This window comes from Hyperolius riggenbachi, chromosome 2 (assembly GCF_040937935.1).
Source record: "Hyperolius riggenbachi isolate aHypRig1 chromosome 2, aHypRig1.pri, whole genome shotgun sequence".
NCBI classification, from domain to species: domain Eukaryota; kingdom Metazoa; phylum Chordata; class Amphibia; order Anura; family Hyperoliidae; genus Hyperolius; species Hyperolius riggenbachi.
The window spans coordinates 253,196,895-253,219,987 of NC_090647.1; the positions used below are offsets into that span (position 1 = coordinate 253,196,895).

Consider the following 23,093-nt stretch of genomic DNA (forward strand, 5'->3'; position numbering starts at 1 on the left):
GTAAGATTGAGTATGACGTTTTGGATTGCCTCTTTAATCACCCTTTTTAATGAAACAGACAAATAGAAAATTGATTTTGGATTTTCTGCCTAACCGTTACACTTTAAAAAGGTGTTTTTCTTACAAATTTTGAAAATTGAGATATCCATGGATGGATTTGATCCAAATTTGGAAATTGCCAGGACAGCTTCAGGCCCCTTTCACATGGGCAACTGACAGGGGGTGAATTCATGCACCTGCCGGTCGCTTGTTAGCAGTCTGTAGTGGTGCTAGGCAGGCAACTCCCCATGGAGCCAGGACTGAGCACAGGCATGCTCAAACTCAACATGTCACCATGTGTCAACACTTCACACACGTGGTGTTACTATTGCTGCCAATCAGCTGCATTTAAATTGCACTGGCAGATGGAAGACTGACTGCTTGTCGAGCATACAGATCAGACTCCCATCTAAAAGGTGTCTTTTCCACAGGCAGTTGAACTGTGTGCTCAGCAAGCAGTTGCCTGGCAGCAGTGAGCAGTTAGCAGGAAGCAGCTGTGAGTTTGAGAGGCATTTCACTGCTTATCAACTGTCCGTGGAAAAGAGGCCTAACTCTGGTAAGCTGAGGCAGATTAGTTTGAGAAAACTTTACCTGTAAAAACAGGCCTGCAACGCAATGGAGAAAAGTTGCATCATGGGATGTGATACATACAGTAAATAAAACGTGTCCTATACCGCACAGCAGGCCATGCATTATTCCAATGGATTTCTTTGCACTGCACTCTTGCCGTTAGGTCTGGGACCCACTACAAAGTGGAAAGTGCTATCACAAGCGTTTTGTGGTAGCACTTTGCAAGTGATTTTGAGAGCAATTTCCCTGCTTCTATACAATACATTAGAATGGAAACTCCCAAAATGCTGCATGTCCAGCGATTGCCATTTACCTAATCACAATCACTGTAGGGCAGCGGTGGCGAACCTATGGCACGCGTGCGCAGCCTAATCTGCTGGCACGCCACCGCTGCTTATGAACTGGCCGCAGCATCTACTAGACGCCGCCGCACCAGTTCATATCCCGCAGCCCCCCGGGAGGCAGACCAGGGCTACGGCAAGATGGCTGCCGAAGCCCTGTACTGGAGACTATTTGTGTCTCCAGTACAGGGCTTCGGGCGCCATCTTCCCGTAGCCCTGCACTCTGCCTGTCAGCGGCAGCGCGGGAGACTGCAGGAGGAACGTCCGGGAGCGATGCGCGCCAGAGCCCAGCCGAGAGAGAAGACTTCTGTCAGGTGAGTAGATTACTTTTTTCTGGTAAAATGTTTTGTCACATTGTGTTTATGTCCTGTGACATGCTGCCCACTGCGTTTGTTTGCTGGTGAAATGCGGCCCACTGCGTTTGTTTGCTGGTGAAATGCGGCCCACATTGCATTATTTTCTGCTGAAATGTTGCACACATTGCGTTTATTTTCTGGTGTCTGGGGTAACTTGCTGCATTTATTATTAAGGGCTCATTTACACTACAGAACACATGCACGAATGCGATTTCATGCATGCACTGCCAACGCACAGTGATCGCACGGAATGCACGTTGTGGTGCGCTAAAGCGTGGACGTCGGCAGCTGTACCCATCAGGGAAACGTATGCGTTGTGCGTTGTGCGTTAAAATGTTCCCAGATGCGTTACAACGTAACGCATGGGAACGCACACCTGTAGTGTGAATGGTAACATGGCAGTCTATTGACTTTCATGTTACCATATGAATCTTACATTATGTGCGTTGCGCCAAAACTGACAGTGCAGCAAATAGTGTGAATGAGCCCTTAATGGTCATAGTTGGCTATATTTGCTGCTTTGGGGTTACGGCGGGTATAAATAGCATCATACAGTTTCTGCACACCCATGATGCGAATCCTCGTTTCACCACATCATGGCAGAAAACACTGCTTTCTTATGCCTCGCTGTTACATCATTATTTTAGCTCCGCCCATACAATATCATGGCCATGCCCATTTTTCGGCGCGGCGAAGTGATTAAAAATCGTTGTTTGGCTATATTCCAAGTTGCACACAATAACCTAATTTCACCTGCCTATTTGGATTTGCCAAATTCCAAGCTGCATGCAATTTTCATCTTTAAAAATGGAAAAAATAGACTAAAAACATTTTGGGTTGATGCAATTTTTTTTTCTTTTGCGCAAAGATATGCAGCTAGAAAGTGGACTGATCAAATGCAGCAGCTAACACATCCTATTAGCCGATGTTCAGGCTGCATACATTTGCATCAACTTGAAATTATGTATCTGTATACATCTGTCAGCTTTCTTCTTCTAGCCTTTTATGTTAACATGCAGTAGTACAATTCAAGTAAGATCTCCAGCATTCATATGGACCTATAGGAGGAGTCAGCAAACCTGTAACTCTGAAGAAGGCAAAGGTTAGATACTAATCTTGGAAGAGAAAAAAAAAAAAAAACCCTCTGGATCCTACAGAAACTTCACATGTCCTCCTGCAGTCCATGCTGGACACCAGGGATGCCCTGGAAGCTCACAATCCCAGGACAGCTCACACCTGTGGAGTAGCAAGAAGCTGCTGCAGGCACAAACTGTCAGTAAAAAGTAGCTGCACTACTGCATAGGCATGAGCATCAGTGCCTGCGCAGTGTGGCCAAGCTCCATCGACAAGCCCTTGTCAATGAGCTTTGGGGGGGGGGGGGGTCCCAGCTCTGGAATGGCAAGGGAGATGGGACGCTTCTGGATTATCCAGAGGCTTCCCTCTACCAAAGTATGTATGCCAAATTGTACCTTCAGTTTCCTTTAAAGGGTACCTGAACAGACATGTGACATGATGAGGTAAACATGTATGCACAGTGCTATTCTTGCATGTAACTAAATTGTGTTTATTTTTTTCTCCTAAAAGGGTTAAAAAAATTCATGAGGTTTTTCTCTAGTTGGATCTAGGGCAAGGGTGTCAAATGCAAATACACAGTGGACAAAACTGGGACCAAATCACAGGACAACCTCGATGTCTAGTGGCCCCTTGGTGTCTGCCTCCCCTATACAGGAATAGGTTGCCAATCCTCACCTCACGACATACTTCATAAGTGTGTATGAGGCTTTAGACAGGACAGGCAGAAACATCAGCTCTATAGACAAACCAGTAGCATTTCCTAAGTCAAGTGCAACACCATCCATAATCTCAGTTCCAATTTGTGCCCAGAGTTGGACTTCCATTACAGAGGCTTGTTATTTTGCTGAAACCAAAAAGGACCATGCGCCCTGAGCACCCAGAAAGCAATTCCCCAGCCCTGTAGGTGGAGCATTCATATTCAAGGGACACTATTAGGACAGATTATTAACCCCCTATGCAAATAATGGGACTGTCTTAAAATATGAATAATTTTACTCAAAGAAGAAAAAGTGCAAAATTAAATTTATTAGAAATAAAACTGTACATATAGAAATAAATACTTTGGAAGATTATATAATTTTCCAGTCATATCCTGAATTTCGCTCTAGAAAATGACTGCCATTGCATCACATACCTAAGAAGAGGGGAGGGGGGGGGGGGGGGGTTTAAGAAAAAAAAAAAAAAAAAAGTTAATGGATATTGGTTTCATTTAGTGGTTACAAAGTGAGATTACAGTACATAGCTCCTACACTGTATTTGCAAAGGACATGTAGCTAAGGATGCATACACTATGTAATTTCCCATCTCCACACCATTACAAAATCAAGGCCTGACCAACTCCATGCTGGCTTTTCTTCCACTGCTGACCACCCACAGCCAATGTTATATTGTCACTGTATGTAAAATAATGAAAGCCCTGTGTCTCTGCATCGTGTGCATGTGTGTCCCTGCTTTCAGACTTGACAGTTTGCTGTCTGAGAACCAGGGGCGTCGCTAGCCCTGTTTTGGGGGGCACGTGCCCCCAATCTGTCCTGGGGTGCCACAGATCTCCGCCCGGCCGCCCCCTCTGTCAGACTCAGCGGCTCCATCCAGCCGCCACGTCACTGACAGTCTCAGACCTCAGGATCAGGCGGCGAGCCGGAGACCAATCGTGCGGGCGCTAGGACCCAGCGCCCGCACTGATATGCGGAAGTGACATCACTTCCGCATATAGAGCGGGTGCGTCCAGCGCCCGCTCGTACAACTGGTCGGGTCGCCGCTGATCCTGAGGTCTGCTGAGAGGTGGTGGGGGGGGGGGGGGGAGCGGCGGCTAGAGGAAGCCTCCCAGTCACTCACTCACTCAAGGGCCTCCCTGGCACTCCCTCCCTAAAGGGGGGCTCCCTGGCACTCCCTCCCTGCCTAAAGGGCCTCCCTGGCACTCCCTCCCTGCCTAAAGGGCCTCCCTGGCACTCCCTCCCTGCCTAAAGGGCCTCCCTGGCACTCCCTCCCTGCCTAAAGGGCCTCCCTGGCACTCCCTCCCTGCCTAAAGGGCCTCCCTGGCACTCCCTCCCTGCCTAAAGGGCCTCCCTGGCACTCACTCCCTGCCTAAAGGGCCTCCCTGGCACTCACTCCCTGCCTAAAGGGCCTCCCTGTCACTCACTCACTGCCTAAAGGGCCTCCCTGTCACTCACTCCCTGCCTAAAGGGCCTCCCTGGCACTCACTCCCTGCCTAAAGGGCCTCCCTGTCACTCACTCACTGCCTAAAGGGCCTCCCTGTCACTCACTCACTGCCTAAAGGGCCTCCCTGTCACTCACTCACTGCCTAAAGGGGCTCCCTGTCACTCACTCACTGCCTAAAGGGCCTCCCTGTCACTCACTCACTACCTAAAGGGCCTCCCTGTCACTCACTGCCTAAAGGGGCTCCCTGTCACTCACTACCTAAAGGGGCTCCCTGTCACTCACTCACTACCTAAAGGGGCTCCCTGTCACTCACTCACTACCTAAAGGGGCTCCCTGTCACTCACCATCGGGGTCCCTGTCACTCACTACCTAACTGGAGGCGCCTGTCACTCACTAGCTAACCTGGGGGTCCCTGTCACTCACTAGCTAACTTGGGGGGCTACCATATTAAGGGGGCATTCTGCCTATTTATGTGAAATGCTGTTTATTTATGTGCCTCATGACTGCTGAATTTGTCTTGTTTGGGGCCTCATGATTGCTGAATATGTCTTGTTGAGGGTCACATGATTGCTAACTGCGAGACTATGGGAAAAGCTGAATCCTTATCATATGAGACAATAGCATTAAACCTACTTTTTTAGCGTTTTAAAACCGAAAATAAAACTGGGAGGTTCTAAAAAATTGAATACATTTTTCAGGAGTAGGATGGAGGAAATTGTTTATCTTCACAGTTTATTTTCAACTTGGATTTTCCATAATGTTCATGTATGAGTTAAAACGTTTGTACAGTATTTAGTTTAAATTGCTGTTGCCACTTTGCGATAGATAAGTGACTTTTGGGTTGCAGTTTGGGCACTGCCTCCAAAAGGTTCGCCACCACTGTCCTAATCTGATGTCCCACCATTGCTAGGTTCATGTAAATTTGTCTCCACCTGTTACCACACCTATATTCTGGTCCATGGCCCACCCATTTTTTGGTGCGGCACGATAAGCACGCCGCACAACGTGATCCTCATATTTTTGGCACGCTAGCTGCAGTGTGCTGAATTCTGCTGCCTACAGTATGTACAGTATACGCTGTTCTCTAGTGCCTGCACTGTGTGCTGATTTACCTACAGTGTGTACAGTGTAAGGTGTTACTCTGTGCCTTTGATTGTAAACCAGCTGTATTGTATGCTGATCCCTGCTACTTTCAGTATGTACAGTATTAGCTGTAAAGCCTGGTACACACATACAATTTTGATTAGCCAATTTTAGCTCTGTTCATAAAATTCATTGTCTGTTGGCCCACTTACTGCACGGGGGTGGGAAAATTGGGGGTCAGTGATTGACCAATCAAAATTGTATGTGCGTATACATCTTTGATCTATGCCTATACTGATTGTAAATTATCTAAATAAAAGGACAGGGGACTCCGTCCAATATTTCGATGGGCAGGCCCGTTATCCGTAGCTTACACCGCTGCTAAGTTCATGTACATTTGGCCCCACCCATGGCCACGCCCACTCACTGCATGGCCACGCCCATTTTTTGCCGCATGCCTCCCCGCCTGGTGCCCACGATCTCCAGGGACCCTAGAAACGCCCCTGCTGAGAACCTCATTGCATTGTGGGAAATAACAGCTTTTTCAAACTGCCAAGCAAGCAACATCTCCCTGTGTGCATATACTGCAGACAGCGGTGGGAGACGGGTGAGCGGGACATATCGTATGAGAGTTGCCGGGTTTTAGCGCCCATGGCCTAGCGCCCGTTTAACAGGCGGGCCTTTTTACTGGTGGAAAATAAGCCACAAACACATGTATTAACAGTTCCACCCGGTACTTTCTTGCAGCTATATAAGCGAATATATCATGGTGGAAAAGGCCAAAAGGTGCATAAGGACAAGGCCTTTACCAGAAACTATAGTTTTGTTTGCCTATGCAATCAGCGATATCTGTGCAGGCATCTGCCATGCCAAAACCAGCTTGCTTTGCCCTCTGACACTGCAGCAAGCTTGCTGCTTCTCCTCACAGGGCACTACATGAAGCTTTGCAGAATGTATTGGTTGCAGACAGAACAGCAGCCAAAACACTGAAAAATTGTTGTAGTAATAAATCTAGTGTCTGTAAAGGACGCAATTACTGATGGGAGTCTTAAAAATGAACACTTCTGAGTACAGATCACAGCAATTAGAGTATGCAATGCAGTGCGTTATAATACAAGTTGCAATTGCACAGCAGCTGTAATTGGCATGTACTCCACAATGTGTCATGTTCTATCACAACGTGACAACAACAAAGTGAGCTGTGCGCTACTGGACAACGAACAGATTGCACACAAATGGTTATGGGGTACTATGCACTGTAAGCTTGCAGGGCTCTCTTACCCTTGTGTCTTGGAATTGTATTTATTTAATAGCTTACACTCTGTTATACATTGTATTTGTCATGTTACATCTGTCATTGTAATCACCAGTTTTGTATTTTGTACCAGTGTCCATATTTGATGTAGATCATTGCCTGCATCATTATGTACCCATTGTTCTATTTTGTACAGTGCCACAGAATGCTGGCACTTTATAAAAAAAAAAAAAAGACAAACCAACATAAAATTACTAGAAGACAGGTTTGAAAAAAAGAAATGTGTGTACTACCTTATAGACTATAGCCTGACACCAAGCTCTAGAATGGTGGAAGTAGTTTCCATCTATGGAAACAAAGGCCCCCTATCCACTAGAATTTTTTTTTTTTTTTACTTTGTGATTCAATATATTTGGCTTCAAATCACTTTGATTGAATGCTTTAGTGATCCATTGGCCCACAAAAGTCAAATGCTAAACTTCTGATGGATTTCAAGCAGTTTATGCAACAAAACTGGGATTAGTTACACTTGTAATTTTTTTCAACGTCTCTGGTGGTGGGAGGAGTTGGGGAATAGTTGTCCACACAGCACTGATGAGCAGTTTAAAAGGACACCTGAACTGAGAGATGTGCAGAGTCTGCTATATTTATTTCCTTGTGAACAATGCACATTGCCTGGCACTCCTGCTGATCTCATTGACTGCAGTAGTGTCTTAATCACACACACCTGAAACCATCCATCTACTGGTCTTTTCTTTTGTACAGGACATCCAGCTAGATTTATACAATTTTACAAAGTAGCAGAAAGTTACTTACACTGCAGCTCATGAATAGACTGGATACTCCTTCAGAACCTATTGCAGCTGAAAACACTGGCCGCTCAGGACAGCCACTGGCATGTGCAGAGAAGTTGGTTTCAAGTAAGGATTGCAGCTTTTCAGTGGTCATGGCTTCATGCTGCAACAAAAACAAAAGCTTACTTAAAATGTACATTTCTTTTAAGCTGATCAAGTTACTGCAATGGTAGGCCCTTTGTTTTCAGGCACTAAACAGAACTACTTAAATAACAGGATTCAGTTTCACTTATTGGCACCTTATCTGGTTTGCTGTACGCTTATTAATGGTGAACTCCAGGCACAAATATTGTACCTTATTTATGCGTCAGCCATCTGTATTATGAAAAGGAACAACCGTATCCCCAGAATCACTGCACTTCTGTTTAGAGCAATTCTGTGTCAAAACTGTGAGGATTGATAGCTGGGGTGTTACGTCTGACTGTTCTCATGGCTTGTACGTCTTGTAATACAGGTTTTAAATTGGACTCAGAGAGCCTGCCCCTTGTACTTAGGGTGTACAAGAAGGAAGAACTTAAGACTGATGCCCGCTAGAGCAGTCACCAATTTCACATGACTAAATACAGTAACAGATTACTTTCAAAACATATGGTAACAGATGACCATTGGGGGTGTCAGATAACCAAAATGGCTGGGCAAAACACAGTTCCCATTCACTGATCTAAGTGCCTGTAATCAATGATCACTGGCCTCAATGAGATGCCGATGGTCATTGACGCAAATGAAAGTAAAGCACATACACATTACTTCCAATGTATACTGTTCACCGTACACAGGAGGAATAAAGTGAGGGGACATCTAGTTGCCAAATAGTAAAAATTACACCTACATACACCATTAATTATCCCCATACCTCTGCTCCCATAGTTACCAAAATGAACCACAAAAAACAAACACGTTACACAATAGTTACCTTGGGTACGCAATTTTTTTTTATATCAATATGCATGTCATGAGGGTGCATTACTGTTACTTTTGCAAGTAAGGGCTTGAAATTCGTGACAGATGAAAGATGGAAAATATACCCCTTGATTTCCAAATAAAATATTGTTTACATACATTGTGCTAGGGACATAATTTAAACATTGTAATAACCGGGACAATTACTGTATATTCCGGCGTATAAGACAACCCCCCAACTTTTCCAGTTAAAATATAGAGTTTGGGATATACTCACCATATAAGACTACCCCTCTTCCAACGCACACCAAATAAAAAAAAAAAAAAAAAAATCATCATATACTGGTACTATGTATGAACAGATACTGGTGCTGTACTGTATGCGGTACCCAGTATATAGGCGATTAACTGGTTGGATTGGTCAACTCTCTCTCCCCCTAAGTGTATTGGTCAGCTCTCCTTGTCTACCTGTTCATCAGAGCGGTATGGAACCATAGATTGCACTGTGCCCATAAAAACACACCTCTTTCATCCTTCTGGCCCACCCTTGTATCCTATTTACCTCGTTTGACTGGCAGATCTCACACATGTGCAACTACGCTGCTTCACTAAAGTCCTCAGCAGCGAGATCTGAGAGGTGGCAACAGGATAGGGCGTATCCCCAGCATCAATAACACCTGGAGTATAAAACGACCACTGACTTTTCAAAAGATTTTCAAGGGGTAAAAAAAAGTAGTCTTAAATGCCAGAATATACAGTAGTCAAAAGATGTTGAGTTTATTCACAGTAAAACATTTTATTTTAAAAGCTATAGGACTTCCAACACAGAAATTTTGGCATGGCAGAAAGGGATATTGGCACGATTCATGGACACACACACACACTGGTTAGCCTGACAGAGTTACTCACATGATCAGCAGAATTAATTTCTTGTAAGTGAGAGCCCATATCTGTAAACCACAAGCTGTGTATGCATGTTTCATGGCATGCAGTATGTACTTTTTGTATAGGAAAAACTACCAGTGTTCGCCCCCCCCCCCCCCCCCAAAAAAAAAAAAAAAAAAAAAAAAAAAAAAAAAAAAAGACATCCTCTGAAAATAAGCCCTAACCCATCGTTTAGAGCAAAAATAGACTGTCTTATTTTCGGGGAAACAAGGTAAAGAGTGATGAGTATTTTTGTACCAGCTCTACAACCCTGGAAACCAGTACATTGAATTGGATGCTTGTGTATATTCTGTACCTTTCCCGTAGCACAAGTTAAAGCAATCCTGAACTGAAAATAAACTCAAGAGATAATAGTAGGTATAGTAGCAATTGAGCTTTCCTGGTGTTTCATTATAAGGAGTTACATTTGACCCCGAATTGTGCAAGGCAGTCATATTAGTGTGATGTAAAGTCTAGTTCATTCAGCTACTAGCTGTACATGTTCTATATGTATATCGTTTTTAGTTTTTTGATTGAGCTGTACCATCACAGACCCTGTATGTGCCTTCTTCTGTAATTGGCAAAATAAAAAGATTCTGATTTGGCATTCATGCTTTTCAACACTCGTGTTAAAAAAAAAAAAAAAAAAAAAAAAAAAAAAAAGAGCTGAACTTACCCAGGGCTTCTAATGGTCCCCCGCAGACATCCTGTGTTGGCGCAGCCACTCACCGATGCTCCGGCCCCGCCTCCAGTTCACTTCTGGAATTTCTGACTTTAAAGTCAGAAAACCACTGCGCCTGCACGCCCGTGTCCTCGCTCCCGCTGATGTCACCAGGAGTGTACTGCGCAGACACAGACCATACTGGGCCTGCGCTGTGCGCTCGAGGACAACAGCGGGATCGAGGACACGGCAACGCAGACGCAGTGGTTTTCAGACTTTAAAGTCTGAAATTCCAGAAGTGAACCGGAGGTGGGGCCGGAGCATCGGTGAGTGGCTGCGCCAACACAGGATATCTGCGGGGGACCGTTAGAAGCCCTGGGTAAGTTCAACTCATTTTCCCCCGACCCCCCCTACAGTATCCCTTTAAACATTTACGAACTAAATTAACTACACCACAAAAACATGGCAGTGGATACAAATCTTTCCTTTAGCATTCACATACACCTTACCTTACAAGGTATGTAGACCCCACACTGGCATAACACAAAGCAGCTTGTTACAGTCATATAATTCCTGCAAGACATTAGGCATTTCTGCAGCTTTGAAGATTTTCAAATGTTCATGAAAAAAATAAAAAATAAAAATAAAAAAAAAATGATACATACAAGTTACAGACTGGGCACACTATGTGGTTTTCAGTGCTCATTCCCACCACAGAATCCATGCACTCCTCCTCAAACTGAAGGATGTTCTCAATTTCCAATACCATTGCTTGTTCTGCAAGAACAAAAACAAAACAAAAAATGCTCCATTAAACTACAATGTACCGTATTTACGTGTGAAAACTTACAAAGCAGTAGCTAACGTACCTTCTAAGAGAAGCTCTCGTTTGATTTCTTCCAGTGTCTCCAACTCATCGGTATCCTGTAACATTAGAAGCACACTGTAATATAGTGGTTTGCAAAAGTATTCGGCCCCCTTGCCGTTTTCCACATTTTGTCATATTACTGCCACAAACATGAATCAATTTTATTGGAATTTCACATGAAAGACCAACATAAAGTGGTGTACACATGAGAAGTGGAACTAAAATCATACAGGATTCCAAACATTTTTTTTACAAATAAATAACTGAAAAGTGGGGTGTGCATAATTATTCAGCCCCCTTTGGTCTGAGTGCAGTCAGTTGCCCATAGACATTGCCTGATGAGTGCTAATGACTAAATAGAGTGCACCTGTGTGTAATCAAATGTCAGTACAAATACAGCTGCTATGTGACAGCCTCAGAGGTTGTCTAAAGGTAGCCACACACTGGTCGATTTGCCATTAGATTCGAACAACAGATAGATCCCTCTCTGATCGAATCCGATCAGAGAGGGATCGTATGGATACCTTTACTGCAAACAGATTGTGAACCGATTTCAGCCTGAAACCGTTCAAAATCTGTTGTGGTGGTGGTGCTGCCGCCACTCCCCCCGCCCGCATACTTTACCTGCTCCGCCGGCGCGACTCCAGTCCCCAGGTCTCCGCTGTCTTCTCCGCTCTGGTCTCCAGGTCCAGCATGCTTTACTTCTTCCTGCCCGGCAGGAAGTTTAAACAGTAGAGCACCCTCTACTGTTTAAACTTCCTGCCGGGCAGGAGGAACTGAAGCATGCCGGAGACCAGCGCAGACACGGAGCAGCAGTGACCGGGGGTAGTCACGCCGGCGAAGCAGGTAATGTATGGCCGCTCTATTGCGTCGGTCGTCGGGCACTCGAATGCCGCTAGCGGCGCGCTCCCTACCCGCGGGTGATCGACGGTAATTTTCCGCATGGAGCGATCAGACGAAATGGATCGAAATTCGTCGTGTAGCGCGAACGATTGGCAGCAGATTCAATCCCAGTGATCGAATCTGCTGTCAAAACGGCGGCAAATCGGGCCAGTGTATGGCCAGCTTTAGAGAACATTGGGAGCAACAACACCATGAAGTACAAAGAACACACCACACAGGTCAGGGATAAAGTTATTGAGAAATTTAAAGCAGGCTTAGGCTACAAAAAGATTTCCAAAGCCTTGAACATTCCACGGAGCACTGTTCAAGCGATCATTCAGAAATGGAATGAAATGGAAGGAGTATGGCACAACTGTAAACCTACCAAGACAAGGCCGTCCACCTAAACTCACAGGCCGAACAAGGAGAGCGACTGAAATGCAGTCAAGAGGCCCATGGTGACTGGATGAGCTGTCAGTTCAGGTGGGGGAATCTGTCCACATGTCAACTATTAGTCGTGCACTAAACAAAGTTGGCCTTTATGGAAGAGCGACAAGAAGAAAGCCATTGTTAACAGAAAAGCATAAGAAGTCCCGTTTGCCACAAGCCATGTGGGGGACACAGCAGACATGTGGAAGAAGGTGCTCTGGTCAGATGAGACCAAAATGGAAATTTTGGGCCAAAATTCAAAACGCTATGTGTGGCGGAAAACTAACACTGCACATCACTCTGAATACACCATCCCCACTGTCAAATATGGTGGTGGCAGCATCATACTCTGGGTGTGCTTCTCTTCAGCAGGGACAGGGAAGCTGGTCAGAGTTGATGGAAAGATGGATGGAGCCAAATACAGGGCAATCTTGGAAGAAAACCTCTTGGAGTCTGCAAAAGACTTGAGATTGGGGCGGAGGTTCACCTTCCAGCAGGACAACGACCCTAAACATAAAGTCAGGGCAACAATGGAATGGTTTAAAACAAAACATATCTATGTGTGTTAGAATGGCCCAGTCAAAGTCCAGATCTAAATCCAAATCGAGAATCTGTTGCAAGATCTGAAAACTGCTGTTCACAAACGCTGTCCATCTAATCTGACTGAGCGGTTTTGCAAAAAAGAATGGGCAAGGATTTCAGTCTCTAGATGTGCAAAGCTGGAAGAGACATACGCTAAAAGACTGGCAGCTGTAATTGCAGCAAAAAGGTGAATAATTACGTACACCCCACTTTGCAGTTATTTTATTAAATGTTTGGGATCATGTATGATTTTCGTTCCACTTCTCACGTGTACACCACTTTGTATTGGCTTTTCTCACGGCATTCCAATAAAATGGATTCAGGTTTGTGGCAGTAATGACGAAATGTGGAAAACTTCAAGGGGGCCGAATACTTTTGCAAACCACTGTATCCCACCGATAGGATATCAAGCCTAAAACCACTATAAAAATTTTTTAAAAAAATTAAAAAAAAAAAAAAAAAAAAAAAATACAAGGATGCTGGGCCTGTAATTTCTGACTTAAAGGAATACTATCGATGTATGCATTTATTTTTAAATGCTGTATGTTGTAGCACACATTAGGACAAGTACTAGGAGCAATTTGATTCCTCACACAGCTGTTCCTCTCAGCTGTAAAATCCTCCATCAGTTTTGGCTGTCAGTGTTTGATACAAATGTATCTATATGCTGAGGGCTCCCAGAGGGATAAGCCCATGTCTGCACAGGGGAGTTGCTATCAACTCCTCAGTTTATAGTTTAATTATCACCTTGCTGAAAGAATCTTATTGATATGGTGGTAAGGGGTTAAAGATTCTAGCAATGTGTGTTTATTATCTTTGCTTCTCTTGACTGATAAAGATACTAATAATGCTAATTGTAAACAGTGGTCTGCCCCTCTCAGCAGCTTGTAAAGTGGATGCAGCCTGGAGTGAATCACCTCAAGCAGCAGCCAGACTGAGTGTAAACACAGACTATTGTTTATAGCTAGTTATATTCCAGCAATATTACAGCTCATTTAGTTACCTGTTACCACCTCAGATCAGCCTATTTCTCCTCATGTCTCCTGCATGCTGTGAGTGACACAGTGAAATATATTTGTGAGCTGTGTGACAGAGTAACCAAGCAGCTCAGGGTGACCCAAACTACTATGAGCTGTGTGAGAAATGAATTTTTAAGCAGGGATAGTGAGAGAGAGACCTGGGTGAATAAATAAAGTGCCCCTAGCACTAGTGGTAATGTGTACACTAATATACAGTATTAAAAAAAAAAGTCGTTTCAATCGATAGTACTCCTTTAAGTAGGCAGTGCACACATATAAATGAAGAATAGGTTTAATATAAGCTGCATAATTTAAAAAAAACTCTTGCAAAACTCTTGCAGAAGAATCTATATTTCAAATCTTTTATTATGCCAAGAACTACTTTTTTAATTCAAACATTAGAAATGGCAGAGTAGGAGCACCACTTTGTGATGTGTTGAGTAGAAAAGTGCTGCTTTCCTGTCACAGTATAACTCTCAAAAACTGTCTATACACTATATAGTTAGGTAAAGTGTTTATTGTTTTAAGGTTTTTGTTTTTTTTGATTGCCATTGGACATATTTTCTATTGCTTTCCTTATTTGAGACTTCTATGGAGTTTTGTGCCTTTATAAAAGCTGGAATTCAAGCACTTTATTATTGTGTAAAACAAAATTACTTTTCATGACAGCCGCACTGGAACATAGCGATCATAAAAAGGTAGAAGTGGAAGAGTTACACACCTATGCCTGGTACTGCATTTCAAATATTTAAACAATTTGTACACAGTGTTATTTGTTTTTCCCCAGAGAGAAAAAAAAAAAAAAAAAAAAAAGAGGAGGCAGTGAGTTATATTTGGTGAAGCTAACACTGTGGCACATTTTTTGAGAACTTCTTGTACAGACAGAAAATGATTGACATTATCAGACTGGGACACAGGTTAAAGGTTCAAACCTCTTACCACACTATACAAAACTACAATATTTTTCATGTAATTGGGGTCCAATTATACAAACTACTGCTGTTTTGAAATACCCACGCTTCTTGAATTTCTGTATACAATTGTACAGATAAGAAAATGGTTTTACCTGTGAAAAGAGGTTTGTCCTCCATAGAGATGGAAGCCTTCCACTGTCAAACTGCATTGCTTTCCATTCTTCCTCCATCACTTCCTGCACCAAGGAGGACCCATCACTTCCTGCATTTATTCTTTCCCCAACTTGCCGAAATGTATCCAGAAGTCTTGAACGGTTACTCTTCAACCTCTCCACACACCTCTGAAAACAGTTTCACATCATAATTACAGAAAGTAAACCTGCACAAACTCTGTTCAAGCATAACCTAAACCTGAAAAGAACTGTTCAGCTTTTTAGTAGAGGATACCAGAAAGAGGAAAACCACACTTCCAGGAGCAGCATCTATACGTTGCTGGTACTGAGCTCTACACAATTCGTACAACCCACAGTACATGGGTAAGGAGAGAGCATGTTACTTGCATAATGTACACTGCCATAGCAACACTGGAGTTGCCCATAAACTGCAGGCCATGCTAATTGCACATGGTACTTTGCTGGTGTTAGTACTGGTAATATTACCATAACTGCTTTTCCTGTATAAACACGGCAGCATACTTATGGGTTAGGCTCCATCCCCTGACGGGACAGATTACTCTATATGTTTTAGTAATCCAATCCACCCCCCCCCCCCTTTTTATTTTCTGTCCTAGATGGACAAGTATTATGTAGGTTTTTTGCCAGACCACCTTTCCCTTATTTATCTTTTTGGGAGGTCTCATTTTTTATTTTTGTTTCCAATTTCAGCAGGTTCAGCCACTCCCACTTTCTATTTGGCCAAAAGTGCAAAGCACCGCATCCTTCCAGTGAATCAGTTAGTGAATCAACCCACTTGTGTGAAAACACCCTTACAGCATTTTCATTTTTTCCACCTGTATTTACAATAGCATACCATGCAGGGTTGTATCCATTTTTGTACACTTTTGGCAGCTAAATGCAAAATACAATAACACAGATGGATATGGCAGAGACAGGTGAGCAGGTTTATGCCTTCCCATAGAAAAGCATGAGGTCTACTGCCATAGGCTGTGTGAAGCAGTCTGGCTGTGGACCTAGTGTGAACATGTGTGAAGCAGTCTGGCTGTAGACCTAGTGTGAACAAGCACTTATATGGGTTGTCAGAACTAAAGCATTAATAAAAAACATGCAAATTGCCTGGCAGTCACACTGTTCCGTTTGGCAGCAGTAGCAGCTGAATCACACACCTGAACCAAGCATGTAGCTAATTGTGGCTAGACTTTAACCTCAACACCTAATATAATATTCACACTCGTTATGGATCACTGGCTGAAAACAGTTGTCCATGCAGAAAACCATGCATTTTCAGCACTAGTCTACTTCAGGAGACCCAGCAGAAAACCCTCTTCAGCACAAAATGTTGTGATTGGCCGAATATTTTGGGTGTAGTTTACCACAACTGATCTGTCATCTAGCAGTTCGAGAGGGTGCCGTCTACTCAATAGCATTAGTGGAATTTTCTCTATGCGGTTTTGAGCTGGGTCCCCGAAAGTAGAATAGTGCCCACTTTTCTGGCATGTGCATTTCTGCATTTTTATATGCATAATCTAGGATTTTAATATCCCTTATCACTGCTCCTAAGTCTAAGAAAGAAACAGCTGAAGAACGAAACAGTCTCCACAACAGAGCTGAAAGCTAAGTCTGGACAACACTGATTACTGGAAGAGAAAAGGGAATGGTAACATGTTGGAATACCTTCCTATACGTTTCCTTCCATGGAGGGGTTGTTCCCTTGTACAGGGCACGGTGTCTCATAGCCGCATCCATTACTGCTCTATCTGCACAGCCCAAACAGCACACTCCCATAGGTGCTATTTAAATTCCCGCCCCACATGATGACAGCATCCGGCCGCAATGGGTGATGGTAGTTGAAGTCCTTTTCCTGAGGCACGTTACACAATATTCTTCACCGCTAGATGGCGGACTTTGGTAGAGTAACATTGGAGGCACAGATGAGAAGGCATACATGGTAGCAGGTAGCCAGGTAGTGATGGGAATTCCGGCTCTTCTCAGAGAATCGGCTCTTCTGAATCGGCTCCCAGTAAAGAGCCGGCTCTGAATCGGCTCTTCATTAAAGATACTCTGTAACAATTTTTTCAGCCTTAGTTCTTCTATAAGTTCCTATGCCTGTTCTAATCTGCTCTGGCTTACTGCAGTCTTTCCTAACTGCACTGTCTCTGTAATAAATCAATGTATCTTTCCTCTGTCCTGTTTGTCGGGCTAAAGCTTGATTGTGTGGAATGTGCAGGGCTGCTTGTGATTGGTAGAAGCGATACACACCCTCTGCAGGCCCCCTGCATACTCTGAATGACTCACACACTATGCTTAGCTGAGCCTATTAGAAGCTGGTTAGTTTGTTTGTAAACACTGCCTAAAACTGTTAATTACAAGCCAGGATTGCAGCAGAGAGTGGCAGAAACAGCACAGAGGGGCACAGGAGAAAATAATGAATAGAATGGTATGCTTTTTATTGTAAGAATATTAGAGTACAGATTCTCTTTAAATATCACTAGACACCACTCAGAATCGGATTAAAAGCCCCGCCCCCGTCTCCATGACAACTCCAGACTGCTTCTCTGACTGGTCCTGCTACTGCTCTGCTCCGCCCCAAACACTCCTACAAGCTGCAAGAGGAGGACTACATCTCCCAGAATGCCTCAGCGCCCTTTATTACGGAGCAAAGCAGAGCTAAAAGGGGCGGCTGAGGCATCGGCTCTTCTCAGAGTGAGCATCGGCTCCTCTGATTCACTCCAAAGAGCCGGCTCTAATGCGAACGACCCATCACTAGTAGCAGGGGTTTTGATGGCAGCCAGTGTTTACTTTAGTTTACTCGTTGAAATGATAGAAGTGCTTGGCAGTTGGCTGGACGGTAATGCTACTGAGTGCAGGAGTGCTTTTACCAACCTAGCAGTGGCATAGCAATAGGGGTTGCAGAGGTCTCGACCGCAGGGCCCTTGGGCCAGAGAGACCTCATAGGGCCCTCCCTCAACTGCAGTATTAGCTCTTTATTGATCCTGTGCTTGTAATCATCACTTCTATAGATGCTTTGAATGATAATAATCATTAACAAACTGTTTTCCTTCTCTGACACTGTGGTTGATCTTGGCAGGTTTTGGTGCGCTGTATCAATTATGTATAGAGTGCTTGGGGGGCACACAATGTAAAACTTGCATTGGGGCCATAGCTCCTTAGCTACGCCATTGCAACTTAGCATAGATCTGAATATACCATACAGTTCTGGTCAATGAGATGCAAATAATTATATTTTGAAGCAGTTTTAACCCCCTCCCGACCGATTAACGCCAATTAGCGTCTGGAGGGTGGCAGCCCCAGGCCCACCTAATGCCTAAAGGCATCAAGTGCTGGGGCAGTGTTTTGCAGGAGATCGCACAGACGATGCTTGAATGATCAGTCTGTTAGCCGTCTATTTACACTGTACAGTGCTGCAATCTGCAGTGCTGTACTGGGGACAGCCGTGTCACTCGGCTGTCCCCTATAGAGGCTCAAGAGCAATCGGCTCTCATAGGCTGATGCCTATGACAGCCAATCGCTGTCATTGGCTGGTAGGAGGGAGGGAAAAATAAATAGGCATATTTATTTTTAAAAATATATTATAAATAAAACAAACACTGCATGAGTGATCAATGCCCACCAACAGAAAGCTTTGTAAGCTCTGTTGGTGGGCAGAAAAGGGGGAGAATCACTTGTGTGCTCAGTTGTACGGCTCTGCAGCGAGCCCTTAAAGCTGCAGTGGCCTGAATTGTAAAAAATAGCCTTGGCACCTGGGGGGGGGCTGGGGTTGGTGTAAGCCTATGGTCCTGAAGTGGTTAAAAGAAACCTATGTAGTGCCACTGCTTAGGCATTTCATTGGACAATTTTCAAACTGAATAAAATTAGCATATATGTTTGCAACAACTTGGAATTATTTGCATTTTATTGACTATGAAAAAATGATAGATGGCAGCAAAAGTGCTGGCAGTGCAGTGTTTCATGCGCTGATGGCAGCAGGGGGGCTAAAGAGACTTCCGGTATCACGGCAATCTGCACCTTGGGCCCTATTCACAATCATTTTCCGCACGCGGAAATGCACTTGCGGTAAATTCCCGACTGAAATGAGACCATCTTGACATTCACAAAATTCCACTTATGAACATTTACCGCATACGTAAAATTTTACGCATTAATTATCCGCATGCGTAAAAAATGCAGTAAAAGTCCGCAAAAGTCGGTAGTTCCCGCAAAAAAACAAAATTCACAAAAAAAAGGGCGCCTTATTTCTGACTTAAAGAGACACTGAAGCGAAAAAAAAATATGATAAAGTGAATTGGTTGTGTACTATGAATAATTACTAGAAGATTAGCAGCAAAGAAAATATTCTCATACTTTTATTTTCAGGTATATCGTGTTTTTTCTAACATTGCATCATTCTATAATATGTGCAGATTACACAACACTCAGCATTCAAAATGAGTCTTTCAGAGCAGTCTGTGAAGTAATGACCTCTCCTCTAGCAGAGGAAAAGTAAATAGTCCAGGAACAGTTGAGATAATAAAAGTCAGATAACAGCCCTCTCCACGACTAACTTAGTCGGAGAGCTTAAAGAGATTCTGTATTGTTAAAATCGCACAAAAGTAAACATACCAGTGTGTTAGGGGACATCTCCTATTACCCTCTGTCACAATTTCACCGCTCCCCGCCGCATTAAAAGTAGTCAAAAACAGTTTTAAAAAGTTTGTTTATAAACAAACAAAATGGCCACCAAAACAGGAAGTAGGTTGATGTACAGCATGTCCACACATAGAAAATACATCCATACACAAGCAGGCTGTATACAGCCTTACTTCTGAATCTCAAGAGATCACTTGTGTGTGTTTACCTTCTGTCCCCAGCTTCTCTCATGCACTGAACATTACAGGCTTCCTGCAGACAGCTCTGCCTATGTCGTTAATTCCTCAGTATGTGACAGACCAGCTCCTTTCACAGCCTCCAGAGGAGGATTTTTATCCAGCTCTCTTCTATCACTGATAAGATAGCAGAGAAGCTGCTGGCTTATGTAAATAAAACACACACTGGAGTGTGCATAGAGGAACAGTTCAACACTGAAGAACTTGGCAGCCTTTCAGACTCAGGCCGACAAGTCTGACAGGGGAAAGATACATTGATTTATTACAGAGATGGTTATAGTAGAAAGAGCTGCAGTAAACCAGAACACATTAGAATAGGTTTAGGAACTTGTAGAATGGTAGAAAAAACATTGTAATTTTTGTTACAGAGACACTTTAATGGCTTGTTTGCATAGAGATAACAACTGGAGTTTCTCAACTCTTCCTGTACTGGAAACAATTATGCTGGATACACACTGTGCGTTCGCGCACTCGATTTCCCGCTCGATTCCCGTCCATTCCCGTCGATTCGTTTATTTCCAACATGTCCGATTTGGATTTCGATGGATCGTTAGGTCGATTTGCCATACTTTACATGGCATTCGACCTAAAAATCATCGAAATTCGTTCGAAAATGTTCGGAAATAATCGAATCGACGCGTATCGACGGCCGCGCGCGACGCGGAAACTCATGGTGTGTATCCAGCATTAGACTGATGTATCTGATCTTAATGTTTTATTTCTTAGCTGTGCTACACATACAAATCATAATATCATCATTTTTTTTTCGCTTCAGTGTCTCTTTCACTACCGATTTTTTTTTTATCACCTACTAGTACTTGGTGATATATTACGCTTCCCATTGACTTAAATGGAGCCTTGAGTGCTGTGTTTGCTGGACTTTAAATTTTTTTGGGGGGGACAAGTTTTTTTATGCCACTTTTTCTCCCGCATGGTTTACGCATGTTTACTATGTAATTATGCATGTTTCCCAAAAAACGCATTGTTCCCGCATGTACAATCCAAAGAGAGGCGAGAGAACGCCTACACTGCTTACACTGCTGTAAATTGCTTTATTGCAATTCCATGTGGTTACAGCAAATAGGTTAATACAGTGGAAATATATATTGTCACATCCCGGAAAGTATCTAGAAGCTGGGTGCTGGGTGTGAAAGCCTTACAGCCATTTTGTGCAGTGAGCACTCCTACGGATGCTGCAGCATGGCACGGCTTAGCGATTCTGGCTGCCGCTATGGAGCAGAATGGGAGCTGATTGGAAATGATTGTGGTGGAAATAAGCCCTAACACTGTGCCATCGCTAACATGGCAATGTGGGCTGTGTAATGGATGGCATAAAGAATACCTTGCATGCACAAGATATTATACCATTGTGCATGAGGAAGGAATGTGCAGTGATGAATGCAGCCGCTTCCAGTAAAAGGAATGGCCTCTGCTGGATAGAGGATTCAAGAAGAAATAAAAACTACACCAGACTCCACCTGTTTCTGTCCTACCTTGCCAGACTCCACCTATTTTTGCCCTGCCTTGCCAGACTCCACCTGTTTCTGTCCTGCCTTGCCAGACTCCACCTGTTTCTGACCTGCCTTGCCAGACTCCACCTGTTTCTGCCCTGCCTTGCCAGACTCCACCTGTTTCTGTCCTGCCTTGTCAGACTCCACCTGTTTCTGTCCTGACTTGTCAGACTCCATCTGTTTCTGTCCTGCCTTGCCAGACTCCATCTGTTTCTGCCCTGCCTTGTCAGACTCCACCTGTTTCTGACCTGCCTTGCCAGACTCCACCTGTTTCTGCCCTGCCTTGCCAGACTCCACCTGTTTCTGTCCTGCCTTGTCAGACTCCACCTGTTTCTGTCCTGACTTGTCAGACTCCATCTGTTTCTGTCCTGCCTTGCCAGACTCCATCTGTTTCTGCCCTGCCTTGTCAGACTCCACCTGTTTCTGTCCTGCCTTGTCAGACTCCATCTGTTTCTGTCCTGCCTTGTCAGACTCCATCTGTTTCTGCCCTGCCTTGTCAGACTCCACCTGTTTCTGTCCTGCCTTGTCAGACTCCATCTGTTTCTGTCCTGCCTTGTCAGACTCCATCTGTTTCTGCCCTGCCTTGTCAGACTCCACCTGTTTCTGTCCTACCTTGTCAGACTCCATCTGTTTCTGTCCTGCCTTGTCAGACTCCATCTGTTTCTGCCCTGCCTTGTCAGACTCCACCTGTTTCTGTCCTGCCTTGTCAGACTCCATCTGTTTCTGTCCTGCCTTGCCGGTGTCCAGCTGTTTCTGCCTGGCTTTGCCAGATTCCACCTGTTTCTGTCCTGCCTTGTCAGACTCCATCTGTTTCTGTCCTGCCTTGCCGGTGTCCAGCTGTTTCTGCCTGGCTTTGCCAGATTCCACCTGTTTCTGTCCTGCCTTGTCAGACTCCATCTGTTTCTGCCCTGCCTTGTCAGACTCCACCTGTTTCTGTCCTGCCTTGTCAGACTCCATCTGTTTCTGTCCTGCCTTGCCGGTGTCCAGCTGTTTCTGCCTGGCTTTGCCAGATTCCACCTGTTTCTGTCCTGCCTTGCCGGTGTCCAGCTGTTTCTGCCTGGCTTTTTTTTAAAGGTTAACTTGGTATTTTCCAGGGAACAATCCTAAAGTAATCTGGCTGGCAGAAAGCATAATGCTTATTGCTAAGTGTTATTGCTGGTCAATTACCATTTGTTTCAAGCTGTAGACCTTTATTATTAATGTATTGGCTTCTACAATATAATTTATTTATACAAATCATAAGTTCTGTTTTTTAACTTCTGATGTCCATGTAGCTTCCTCTTTCCTATTCTAGGTAATAGCTTAGACTTCACCTTAAAGGACACCTGAAGTGAGAGGGATATGGAGGCTGACACTTTTATTTCCTTTGAAACAATGCCTGGTTGTCCTGCTGAATCTTTGCCTCTAATACTTTTAGCCATAGACCCTGAACAAGCATGGTGATCAGGTACTATGACTGAAGTCTGCAATAGCTGCATGCTTGTTTCAGGATGTGAGTCACAAACTACTGTAGCCAAAGAGATCAGCAGGACAGAAACAGGAAAAAAGGGCGCAGGAGCCCTTGCTGAAAAAAGCAATTTGGGGGATCGTGAAAGGCACTCCGTCAAAGAAT

The 23,093-nt window shown here is 44.0% G+C and overlaps 2 protein-coding genes across 3 annotated transcripts; both read right to left on the reverse strand.

Annotated features, from left to right (window-relative positions):
• Positions 1-3,386: 3,386 nt before the first annotated feature.
• RPAIN (RPA interacting protein) lies at positions 3,387-16,915 on the reverse strand. 2 transcript variants are annotated; one of them, XM_068265337.1, is made up of 7 exons: positions 16,762-16,915; positions 15,064-15,252; positions 11,087-11,141; positions 10,883-10,994; positions 10,727-10,790; positions 7,695-7,835; positions 3,387-3,515 (listed from the first exon to the last, which is right to left on the reverse strand). In XM_068265337.1, the coding sequence occupies exons 1-7, from the start codon at positions 16,870-16,872 to the stop codon at positions 3,486-3,488; spliced, it is 702 nt and encodes a 233-aa protein (XP_068121438.1). In that variant the 5' UTR covers positions 16,873-16,915; the 3' UTR covers positions 3,387-3,485. The 2 variants fall into 2 exon arrangements, with proteins under 2 accessions (XP_068121438.1, XP_068121439.1); XM_068265338.1 differs by lacking the exon at positions 3,387-3,515 and having other exon boundaries at positions 7,725-7,835; positions 10,727-10,750.
• A 4,563-nt stretch (positions 16,916-21,478) lies between these two features.
• Positions 21,479-22,438, reverse strand: LOC137544943 (ribosome-binding protein 1-like). Its single transcript, XM_068266037.1, has one exon. The coding sequence runs from the start codon at positions 22,436-22,438 to the stop codon at positions 21,479-21,481; it is 960 nt and encodes a 319-aa protein (XP_068122138.1).
• Positions 22,439-23,093: the final 655 nt, after the last annotated feature.

Coding starts and splice junctions, on each gene's coding strand:
- LOC137544943 (XM_068266037.1), bottom strand. CDS start 22,438: ATGGAGTCTGACAAGGCAGGACAGAAACAGGTGGAGTCTGACAAGGCA.
- RPAIN (XM_068265337.1), bottom strand. CDS start 16,872: ATGGGAGTGTGCTGTTTGGGCTGTGCAGATAGAGCAGTAATGGATGCG. Junction 11,142..15,063: donor GGACAAACCTCTTTTCACAG/GTAAAACCATTT, acceptor CTAATGTTACAG/GATACCGATGAGTTGGAGAC. Junction 7,836..10,726: donor GGGTCTACATACCTTGTAAG/GTAAGGTGTATG, acceptor TTTTTGTTGCAG/CATGAAGCCATGACCACTGA.